General features: G+C 43.9%; 1 protein-coding gene across 2 annotated transcripts in view; it reads left to right on the forward strand.

The window, feature by feature from the left end:
- Positions 1–12854, forward strand: part of LOC120917126 (complement C3-like) — a 284580-nt gene that overhangs the window by 168877 nt on the left and 102849 nt on the right. For both annotated transcript variants that reach the window (XM_040328185.1, XM_040328194.1), the window contains exon 18: positions 1519–1633. In XM_040328185.1, the coding sequence (XP_040184119.1) occupies positions 1519–1633 (115 nt within the window). The remainder of the gene's footprint in view (positions 1–1518; positions 1634–12854) is intronic.

Below are 12854 nucleotides of genomic sequence, written 5' to 3' on the forward strand. Positions count from 1 at the left end.
CACCGTAAATTTTCCAATATTCTGAAGTCAGGAAATAATATCAATGCCACTTACCAGATTCATAGGATCTCAAATTATAGAGATCAAAGACGCATGTGCACAAGGAATATGAAACTCCTGTGGCTCTTTACAGGGGAAAATACTCCATATGTTCCATCGGGATATCCAATTTTAAAGAGGAGACTTGAAGACGAAAGTTATCCTATATTTTCAGACTTCATGGTGTAGTATATCCAAAGTTAATTTATTGTAAAAATATAGCAACGCTTACATCCAAGAACACGGTAAAGAGATTTCAAAACAGCCGCGGCTCAAGCCAGCTGACTGTTTGCGTGGTGACTGTTTGCGTGGTGACGTCAAGGGCTAGTGCTCCACCCAATGCGTTTCCCCATATAAGGCATCGACTGGGAACGGAGGCCAATACTTTTGGTAATATAATGTGTATCTATATATATATATATATATAGATAGATAGATAGATAGATAGATATATTATATATATATATATATATATATATACACACACACACACCACATTGACATTAACATAATAACATACCTGAGTGTGACCAGAAGATGTTCTTCAGGTGACACACTCATCCTCACGTTGGTGTCCATGAGAGAGAATCTGTGTCGCAGCAGTTCAAGAAGGTCATCAAAAGTGCCAACGGACATTTGCGTAAATTTCTAAAATTTGTCTAGATATTTTCGCAGCTCCCCATACATGCTTGCAAAGTATCCTGTTGAGACAACAAAGGTCCAGTAGTGACTGCTGGATCTGTTTTTTCCAATTGTCTCTACCTTCTCGCTCCCTTCCAACAAAATCAACAGGATTGCTTCATAAATCTGATTGATAATGGAGTGAAGACAGACAGCTAGCACAGTTCTTATGCCGCGTACACACAATCGGACATTCTGACAACAAAACCGTGGATTTTTTTCCAACAGAATGTTGGCTTAAACTTGTGTTGTATACACACAGTCACACAAATGTTGTCGGAAATTCTGAACGTCAAGAACGCGGTGTGGTACAACACTACGACGAGCCAAGAAAAATTAAGTTTAATGATTCCGAGCATGCGTTGGATTTTTGTGTGTCGGAATTGGCTACAGACGATCGGAATTTCCGACAAGAACTTTTGTTGTCGGAAAAATTGAGAACCAGCTCTCAAACATTTCTTGTCAGAAATTCCGACAGAAAATTTCGACCGTGTGCACGCGGCATTAGTGTGAAAATGGCACCAAAAAAATAAATAAATACTTTGCAGTGTGTTGTGGGCATTTAGGAGTGAAAAATTAGCATAGGGGAGTGTATGGAAAATGGACGATTGTAAACGCTATACACATGTAAACACGCATAAACCCATGTGAAATATACACAGAATTGTGCATGTTTTTATGCCACAATTTCCTGTCAGCAGCTCTGGTGTTCATAAGAGCGTTTTCAGATGCCCTGTGTACATGAAGCTTTAAAGCTATTTTACTCTTTTTTAAATTTGTTTAAATGTCTTTCTGCAGCGGATGATGACGTGGAAGATGTTCCAGATGATGTTTCACCCCGAAGTTTTTTCCCAGAGAGCTGGTTTTGGCATATCTATGAACTTAAAAATCCAAAATCAGACCCAAAATCAAGGTAGGAGATACATATGCTGTCAAACTGATTCACAAATGCACAAGTCAGATTAAGCAATGTCAAGTCTCAATTCATCAACCCATGTCAAGTACCAATCCATCATCATCAATGTTCATCTCTTCCTCTTATTATGTAACTACAGGCAGTGGCGTATCTAGGGTATAGCAGCCATGGCAAGTGCCATGGGCGCCATATGAAGGGGGCACTGATGAGTGGCTGGGCAGCAAGGCACTTACCAGGGTCTGAGGGTCTATTCTTCCCTCCTCCCTAGCATAGGCAGGATCTCCTTTTCAGCACCTTTGCTAATGGACAATGGCAGCGCTATCCCTGCCGCGTTCAGCCACAGCCCTCCCCTGTTCTCCCAGGCTCTCCTATTCCATCTGGTCGGATTGGCAGCGCACAAAGAAGAAGGAGGAACATCAGTTTATCCCTCTCCTCTGTGAAAACTGAGGCCTTAACCCCCCTGGCGGTATTCCCAAGTCTGGCTCGGGGTGGAATTTCAGAACCAAAAGCAGTAACCCCGAGCCAGACTTGTGATCGCCCCACAGCATCCACAGGCAGGGAATTACTTACTTTGTCCCTGGATCCTGCGATGCCTCTTCGCTGTGTGATCGAACAGTGTCCTCACTTGATTCACACAGTGCCTGTGTGCCGCCGAGCTCCGCTCCCTGCGACGTTACGATGCACAGGGGCGGAGATCGGCGCCAAATTCAAAAAAGTAAATAAACACATTACATACAGTATACTGTAATCTTATAATTACAGTACCGTATGTAAAAAATACCCACCCCCTTTGTTCCTAGTGGTCTGCCCAGTGTCCTGCATGTACTTTTATATAATAAAAACTGTTCTTTCTGCCTGGAAACTGAAGATTGTCCATAGCAACCAAAAAGTGTCCCTTTTTGTCAAAAGTGGTTTTAGATCGGCTAGAAAACAGCGATAATAAATTATAATCACTTGCAGAATTGAGCAATAGCGATTTCTGGGGAAATTCGTCATCAAAAAATAAAAGTAATGACAGCGACAATTCTGCAACTGAGCAAATTTCAGTGTTTTTGAATTGATTACATTATTGAATAATTTTTATTATAATAATATTATTACTTGTAATAATTATTTATAGTTATTTATTATATTATTGTAGCGCCTGTGTACTTTCGTACAGGTGCTATGTTTAAATTTAGTGGGAGAATGAGAGAGTTATGTTACTCTCATTCTTTGATTTGACAAATTTGGCTGTCTCCAAATCTAGATTGTCCTGTGGGTCAGTCTGTGCCCCAGAAATGCAGTCTCATCTCTGGGCGGCAGGTGGCGCCAGAGGGGTCCAGGCGGAGCCGCTTCTTTCCAGCAGTCAATTGGAGAAGTTTTCCCTCGCGGGGCATGCTGGGAGGGGTATTTCTGTGGCGGAGGCCGTTGTTTGGGGTTCTTCGCAGGTTCCTGGTTCCAGGTGCAGCACCCACCTTTAAGGTGTGCGCACATCACGGGCCCCACCACTATGGCCTACCTGGCCGGGGTCGCGTGCTACGCGGAGTTCCTGACTCTGGTCTCTATTTTTGTTTGAAATTTGTAATTCCTATGATTTTTCCCCTTCTTTCCTCAAGACTGTACACATTCATTTTCTGCAGCCTCTTCTGATATATTTTATCCCTTAGATCAGTGGTCTCCAAACTGTGGCCCGCGGGCCAGATGTTGCCCTTTGCTTTCCTTTATCTGGCCCTTGGGCACTATTTCTCCCACTCACACCAACGATGGGGTACTGTGATGCAATTGCCTATATGCTTCAGTCTAATGCTCTCCCTGCTAACTTAATGCTGTTGGTTACAGGTAACAGGTGTTTTATGTGTGATTCATCTCTCTCTGTAAGGACTGTTCATATGTTAAATAAGGCTAGCTTTTGAAAGGCCTTTAATTGTGTGATAACCCTGTCTACAACCTAGTGATTCTCAGAGGTGTTAATAGGTGTCAAACTGGAAGCAGACGAAACGTCTGCTTAGGAAACTCAAGTGTGTGAAGGTGGTTTGTTGTGTAAGGAATGTGCAGTGATTAGACATGATAATTGTCGGTCGGTGCCGACCTGTCTGGAATGTTTTAGTAATTAGCCTAAGGCCCCATACTCACGAGCAAACATGTCTGCTGAAACTGGCCCGCAGGCCAGTTTCAGCAGACATGTTTGGTCGTGTGTGGGCGCGAGCGGGCCGAATTCCAGCAAACATTTGCCCGCCGGGCCTTTTCCCAGCAGACAAATATTCCTGGACTTGTTTTAAAACAGTCCGCTGGAATTCTGCCCGCTCGGACATGTACGGTCGTCAGTACAGACCTACCGTACATGTCCAGGCGCCCGCCGTCCCTCGCATGCGTCGAATGACTTCGACGCATGCGTGGAAGCATTTTAAAGGCGGGCCGCCCACGTCGCCGCGTCATTGTCGCGGCGACACCGCGTCATCGACGCGGCGACACCGCGGACACGCCCCGCGTATTGTTTACGCGCGGACTTCTGTACGATGGTGTGTACAACCATCGTACAGAAGCCCTCTGGCAGACATGTATGGTGGAAACGGTCCGACGGACCGCTTTCACCATACATGTTTGGTCGTGAGTACCCGGCCTTAGTGTGTGATTGGGTTGGGTGGAGATTTCATTGTTGCTTCAATGTCTTGGACTGTATAAAAAGCTGAGAAGAAAAACCATTAAAGGCTGTGTTGTTCAAGCAGTAAGCTGGTCTCATGTGTGGCTTTCTGGGCGATTCCAGGGATATCCCTCCTCGTGGAAGATTGGGGTGATTTTCGTTATGGGAAGAAGGGAACGTTGACGGGGATATCATACCGATACCGTCACAATTGGTTGGTAGCAGTGGGATTTTTCCCTTCTATTCCCCTTCACACCCGGATTCCAAGCAGACACTGGAAGAACTACTGGAAGTTCGTGGAAGGATTGCTAGCAACAAAACCAAGCGGGTCATCATAGCAGAATCAATGGAGCTAGACCAGGAGGACGGGATTGCAGCAACGCCAGCAGTACAAGAGATGGAGACACCAGTGATTCAGGAGGAGGAATCGCCAGCCAACAAGCTAATGAGAGAGAAGCTAGCGTGGTTCGGCCCGAACCCAACGCCAGATGTGGTACTGAAAGTGATGGACATGTTAGTAAACGCAGAGCTACAGAAGGATAAACAAATAAGGGACGCAGAGCTACAGTTAAAACTGGCAGCAGTCCAACAAGCAGCCGCACCTTCTACGAACAGTGAGTACAGCACAGCAGACGCAAGGAAGATTCCGTTTAGCGCTTTTAAAGCTTTTGATGAAAAGGACTGTGAGATTGATAACTTCCTGGCGGATTTTGAGCGACAATGTAACCTGCACCGAATAGCTAGAGGAGACTGGGTTGCAATATTGTCAGGCAAACTGTCAGGCAAAGCTTCTGATGCTTTCCGGACCGTGCCAGATCAGGATATTCATAGCTACGCCCGGGTTAAAGAAGTGCTCCTGGCTCGTTATGCAGTAACCCCAGAGTCCCACCGACAGAAGTTCAGGGACTCACGCAAAACCACGAAAGACTCTTATGCGGAATGGGCATGCCAATTGTCCCGGTCGGCCTCTAACTGGGCTAACAGCAGCCAGGCCACCACCGCAGAGGACATTTTGCAACTAATGCTCCTGGAGCAATTTTACAATCACATCCAGACGGACGTCAAGGATTGGGTGAGAGATCGCAGGCCCATGACTCTACCAGAGGCCGCGAAGTTGGCGGATGAATATGCGGATACTCGCAAGACAAACCAGGTCACACCACGGGTACAACCCCCACAACCAATGGCGCCCTCACACCCACCAGCCGCTAGATACCAACCGCCTAACAGACCGATGACATATAGCCCTCGCTACCCACGCCAGGAGGACAACGAACAACGCTGCTTCCGGTGCAAACAGTTGGGTCACTTCAAGCAGAATTGCCCCATGAATGACAACACCAGGTCAAATTGGTCTCAACCTGGGTACCGCCCACCAGCCGCAGCCCATTGTGTAGACTCGGCTTGGGATCCCCAGGAGCTGGGTCAGGAAGAACCATTGGGCACCCCTTACGAAGCCCTCATGGTACAATCTGTTATTACGGACAACAGGGAACACCATTGTCAGCTGGTCATGGGCGACAGCCATGAGCCGGAGGGGCCTTGGAGGGAGCTGGGCAGAAAGAGGCACCGCCAGCTACCCTCCAAGAAGAAGAGGTCCTGGAAGTCATATAACCAGCGGACCTGGGAGGAGAAGAAGCGACTGGAGGAGATGGAATCGCAGCGGGCGCCCCAGATGCGGGCCGAGATGTTCGCCAAGGGCCCACCGGTGGCCCCTTACACCACCACCCAGTTCCTGATGATGAAGGACCACGTTGAAAGCCTGCAGGACATGAGCAAGCAGGATCTGATCCGTGAGTACATAGAGCTGGAGGAGTGCATAAGCCGCATGGAGGAGGAGAACAACCACCTGAGGTCACAGCGGGCTGACCCCCCCAGGCTCCATGAACTGGAGATGGAGCTGGAAAAGCTCAAAGAGGAGAACCGGCGGCTGCGGAGGGAGCAGGGGGTGGCTGACCTTATGGGGCTCTGAGTCCCCTCTCTCCCCCCCCCCCCCCGGACTCTGAGCACCAGTGCTACAGCACTTCAACAAATATAACTTTTTCTTTTTATGAATCTCCTGTGATTGTCACTTCAGAGCCATAACCTGCCCCTCCCATAGCGGGACACCTAGATGGCGGCGCACAGACCCATTCGCCATCTTCACACTGACTTCTGGTGACTTTGCAGATCGCACAAAGACTTGGGGACTGACCGACGTGTGATCTGAAGACCCGGTGGCATACCTGAGTCTGAAGCAGTTGCCAAGGGAGGTCAGTCACGCCAAACGGAGTTAACCTCGGACTAAAAGCTCTGAACCCGTCAACCCTACTGGACCAGGGAAGGTCCAACCGGGTTTGCCGGAGCAGGGAGAAAAGGGGGGGCCATTGTGATGCAATTGCCTATATGCTTCAGTCTAATGCTCTCCCTGCTAACTTAATGCTGTTGGTTACAGGTAACAGGTGTTTTATGTGTGATTCATCTCTCTCTGTAAGGACTGTTCATATGTTAAATAAGGCTAGCTTTTGAAAGGCCTTTAATTGTGTGATAACCCTGTCTACAACCTAGTGATTCTCAGAGGTGTTAATAGGTGTCAAACTGGAAGCAGACGAAACGTCTGCTTAGGAAACTCAAGTGTGTGAAGGTGGTTTGTTGTGTAAGGAATGTGCAGTGATTAGACATGATAATTGTCGGTCGGTGCCGACCTGTCTGGAATGTTTTAGTAATTAGCCTTAGTGTGTGATTGGGTTGGGTGGAGATTTCATTGTTGCTTCAATGTCTTGGACTGTATAAAAAGCTGAGAAGAAAAACCATTAAAGGCTGTGTTGTTCAAGCAGTAAGCTGGTCTCATGTGTGGCTTTCTGGGCGATTCCAGGGATATCCCTCCTCGTGGAAGATTGGGGTGATTTTCGTTATGGGAAGAAGGGAACGTTGACGGGGATATCATACCGATACCGTCACAGGTACTATTCCTGCCACTGATACCAACAATGGGGAACTATTCCTCCGACTTAAACCAAAGATGACCCATTGTGTACTACCACTGATGCCGTAACATTTTCTACTCCCACTGGCCACACTCTGGCCCCCCAAAGTCTGAAGGACAGTAAAATTGGCCCTTTATATAGAACGTTTGGAGACCTCCTGCCTTAGATCTTTGACCACTTGCAGTTGGTATTGCACTTGCCCTCAACCTCAATCCAACTAAGAATCTGCAACCACACCCAGAAAACCACATCCCTTTTGTAGCTACACCCAGAAAATCACATCACCCACCTTTTTTAACACGTCATCAAACAATTGGTCACAGACTTCTGAAACAAGAGGCAGAAATTCAAGGTATAAAGACAAAAAAATGATTTTGAAGAGGCACTAAGATATGCATGCACAGTTAGGAGGGATGTCATGAAGGTATGAGGCAGACAATTGGGATACATGTAGCTTGCTGCCTACCGAACACCTGGTGGTGTGACCAGTAAAGTCAGTGTCACTTGACTGTTTATGCAGCAGTGTCTATATGGGACAGTAAGCAGCCAATTAATTTAAATAATTTCCCAACAGTCAGTTGAAATAAAAAACAACACTAGAATGTATTTGGATTAATAAAATAATTGTATTTATTGTATTGGCCGCGGCTTATTTATTGGTTTACCATTCAATTAACTTTTATCAACAAATCCATAGTAATCTTTTTATTATCAGAATTCACCTTAATAACTTTTTATCATAAATACCAATATAAAACTTTACAACTCAGCCATTATAGCTCAAGTTGTATACAGCATAACTTTAATCATAAATTGTCCCCAAGAAGGCAGGAGCCATACCAAGCCTCCTGCCTACCTACCCCAAACTGCGGCCCTTTCAATGACTGTTTGGAAATCCGAGTTCAAGATATCAAGGCCTACATCCGAGAGATGTATACTATCTCTCCGATATAAACCCGGAATCCCGCCTTCTAACTCTAAATGCCTAAACGATATTCCATATCCTAAGGACATGAATTTTTCTATTCTTCTATTAATTCGCTTCCTGACTTTTTCAAAAACTGATAATCCATTAACTTGAAACCACATTAAGCGAGGAACGATTTCAGAGAACACAATGACGGTCCTATGAGAAGCAGCCTTCAATTCTTTTATGGCCGATCGTATTTGAAATAATAAATTTAATGTTTTTAATTTGCCGATATCGTTACCACCCAAGTGTATGAGCAAAATATCTGGATAAAGACCATTTATAAACCAAATACAAAAAGATACTTGGTGGGCACACCCTAAAAATGCTATACATCTAAGCTGGTGCTGCTATAAGACCAAATACAGTACAAAACAGATTATAGCGCACACATGCGTGCGCTATAATCTGTTTTGTACATTTATAAACCAATTCTCCCAACACCGACATCAACTCCTCCCAGATCATCCCTCTCCTACCAAACCAATACATTTTAAACAAATTCAGATCCAAATTCAAATTTTCTCCGTAAATCCTGTTCAAAGCTCTCCTATTTGCCCAAAACACAAACTAGTGTCCGATGATCCATATAATCTTCGGAGTACCTGAAAATTTAAAACTGAACATTAGGTCTCATATAAGAAATATAGGCATTTGATTTCCATCTTCCAATTTCTTTTATCTTATTCATATCCAAACCAAGCCTGGCTGCCTCAGATGCAGCACCAATTCTAAACGAATGGCAAGACAATCGTAGTTTCTCCAAATTAAGAGCCCTTAGGCATTTTTCCAAAACCTTACTGAATTGAAATTTCGTCAATGGATTATTATTCTCATGAACAAATAACAATTCATGACCAACTGGACGAAAAAGCAAGTAATTATGCAACAATCGAACTGGGCAAATTTTTTGATTACCACAAGGGTAAAGAGTAATCCATACACCTTTGCCCAATTGATCGGTTTTTGACCGACGCAATAAAATGCGAACACAATTGCTTTCCTTCTTTACCGAATCAAATTGGAGGCCGTTTAATGCCTTTTTATTATTTGGGATTAATTCTGAAATTCTCAAACCTGCGAAAAAACAAACCGAAAAAGATGCTTTGAATAACTTGGCTTCGTATTCCGAGAAACAAACTCGATCGTTGACTAAACAACGTTTTTCTAATAGTTCGGACGAAATTGGATGTCTTGTATCCACTGAAAAGTTTGCCCTTTTGTAACCTTTCATTGCCCGACTCACCGAGAAAAAAATAAAAAGTGAAGCAAAACCCTTTAGTTTCAGAAAAAATGAAACTCCACACATTATTTTATTAATGTGTGACCATGAGAATTTTTTCTCCATTAAGCTGTTGAGAAAAGACAGAGCCATATCCTCATTAAAAGATGACCAAGGTACTCCTTGTGCATTAAAATAGGATATCCATGAAAACCATGCAGAGGAGTAGCTCTTCCAAGTTTTTTGGTGCTAAAGACTTTTTAATATTCTCATAGATTATACTAAGCTCCAAAGGCTGCGCGGACATACCATACCTATCTCTGGTAAGAGCTGGAAAAATTGCGTCATCTGAAATCGAAAAAGAGCATCCGCTACAATGTTATCCTTACCTGCAATGTATTTTGCTTTTATCCAAATATTTAGTAATAAGCATTGTGATACCAAATACCTTAATAGCTTATTAACGGGAGGTGATTTTGATGCCATGCAATTTACTGCAAACTTCACCCCCTTATTATCTGTGCTAACAAGCAGGCGATGGTTACAAAAATATTTTCCCCATATTTATTGCAACAATAATAGGGAATAACTCCAAAAGGACACTATTTTTTAACAAACCTGTGGTTTTCCATTCTTCCAGCCAACCTTCCGCACACCAATGAGTGCCCCATATCGCAGCAAAGCCCGCTGAACCAGCAGAATCAGTTGCTAAACGGAAATCTTCAGCCGACACAAAATCATGCTGCAATATGGTGCGACCATTAAAATGTGACAAAACGTTTATCCACACTATCATGTCCTCCTTCATATCAGCAGTTAAGCGAATATGAGAATAAGGATTTTTTAAACCTGCTAGCACAAAGTAAAGCCGTCTGGAGAAAATTCTACCCACTGGAAAAACTCTTGTCGCAAAAGCCAGCAACCCTAGTACTTTTTGCATCTTTTTTTAATAAAACTTTTTTTTTACGCAGCAAAACTATGAGCAACTCAGAAATTACTTCTAATTTTTCCAATGGTAGCCTAAATTCCATTCTGACTGTATCAATTGTAATCCCTAAAAAGTCTAGGCAATTGACTGGCAAAACTGTCTTTTCTTTCACCAACGGAATACCAAAATTCTCACAGATCTCAAAAAATTATTTCAGACTGTTCATACATTCCTCCGTTTCATGTGCTCCCATAAATCAGAAATTGTCTAGATCAGGGGTGGCCAACCAGTGGCCCGGGGGCCACATGTGGCCTGCGGAGCCCTCTGATGTGGTCCACGACCTCCTGCTCTGGAATGGTGGGTTGGCAAGCCCAGATCGTAGGTTGCGACCCACCATACCACAGCATCAGTGTTGTGAATGAAGCTGGTGGTAGAGGAAGAAAGCGGCTGTGGAGCAGAGCCCCATATGCCGCTGCTTCCTCTACAGTGCCGGATTTTGCAACAGGTGGTGTCTACGGCAAAGTTCAGCTAACCCGCAGGATAGACGCAGGTGCACTACGCTGCACCGCGGTGTGGGTAAACTGCAGAACATCAGTGTGAAAGCAGTCTTAGGCCCTTTTCACATGATCAGCCCGACCAAATGGGACCCTCAATTCACCTCTATAGAGCGACAGATGTTTGTTTATACCCATCTGGGCGGATCGGAGGGCCTATAGAGTAGCCGTGACCTGTCATCCGCCCGCTCCACTCATTGTGGCCCTAGACTGGTTACCAAGTTGGATAAGTGGCCCTCGCTCTTCAAAAGGTTGGGCACCCCTGGTCTAGATAATGTAGAATGTATGGAGATCCTGAAATCCTTTTTATCACCCATTCAACAAAGCTAGAAAATGCCTCAAAATATGTACAAGAAAGGGAACACCCCATTGGTAAGCATTTGTCAAAATAATATCTCTAAACAAAATAAATTCCTAGAGAGTTAAAGCAGTTCGGGTGAATAGGCAACAATCTAAATACCGATTTGACATCTGTTTTAGCCAATAAAGCCTTTAGACCTAATTTTCTCACTAATCTTATTGCATCTTCAAAAGATGCGTATTCAACCAAACAGATTTCTTCTGGAATTTGATCATTGAGTGACTTACCTTCTGGGAAGGATAAATGACGAATCACCCTGTATTTATTAGGCTCTTTTTTTGGTAGAATACCCAAGGGAGAGATTGGGAAGTTCAAAAATGGCGGATCTTTAAAAGGTCCTGCCATTCTTTGAGCTTTAATTTCACTATAAATTTTTTCTTGTACAATATTTTTTAAAGCACTAACTGAATTCATATTTTTCACAATTGTACAACCCTGTCCGTTAAACGCTGGCAATTGAAAACCCTCAAGGAAACCCTTAATTAGCATGGCTGCTGTCTGTTGATCTGGGTACCTGCGGAGCCAAGGCAGCATGTTTTGAATATTCACTGGCGATGGAGCTTTTAAGAAAGGGCTCCTTACTCTGATTCTGATTTGAAGCCATTTTCTTGAAGCATTTCGCCACCGAATGTGGGCCAGAGCAGAAAGCACATTCATGCCTATATCGGCAATTGGTAGCCCACTTGCACTGTGTATCGGTAAACGCGAAACAAATACCTTTTTTATAAGATGTAATATTACCATTTACTGGAGGCAACTGACGTGCTATCGGGGGTCTTTGCGGAAGCAACAGATTCAGCCATAAGCTAATATCCTTGCTACCCCAAGGAAGATTTTTGTGCACCGACAATTTTTGTCTGAACTGCTTATCATAAATGAACCAACCAAGTCCGCTGAAATTTTTGTATGCTTCCAATATAATGTCTATGTGATGAAATAGTCCCATGCTACGTTCTGGGTATTTCTCGCATACTATACTTGAATAAATACAGAAAGCCTGGAGACAAATATTAAAATTCCTGGCAACCGGCCTTCTTCTATCCTCCATGTCAGCTTTATCCTTATCACTTTTGAGGAACTCTTTGCTTGACGGAAGCAAAGAAAGCAAATCAATAAATTCTTCCTTACATATCTTCTCCTTCATTGCCACTGTCAAGTGAAAACCTAATGGCGAAGACGGACATGGCAGGCTTTCTTTTAAACATATTTCAGGTACATTTCTTTTAGTCTGCCTATTTTCTGTCAGAAATGTATTATCAATAGTGCTATTTAGATTAGAACTTTGTGTTTCAGGGACATTCCAAACACTCAACACATTTTCTTGTTTTGCATTTTCTTTCAAAACATTATCTTGATTTGCATTTTCTTTCAAAACAGATAAAGAAGAAGCTAACTGCAAAATTGATCTATGCAAGGTAGTTAACATATCCTTTTGATCCAACTCACCTTGCATATTTTCTGCATGCAATGGGCTGACACTATTACCTGCTGTGCTCAATCCCACCTCTGCCTGTGACAACCTTTTGGGCATATCACTCATGCAGCTACTGCTTGCCCCGAGATTAATAGTTTTCTGCTGTCTAGGTGACTGCCG

The sequence above is a fragment of the Rana temporaria genome, chromosome 1 (assembly GCF_905171775.1).
Source record: "Rana temporaria chromosome 1, aRanTem1.1, whole genome shotgun sequence".
Taxonomy (NCBI): domain Eukaryota; kingdom Metazoa; phylum Chordata; class Amphibia; order Anura; family Ranidae; genus Rana; species Rana temporaria.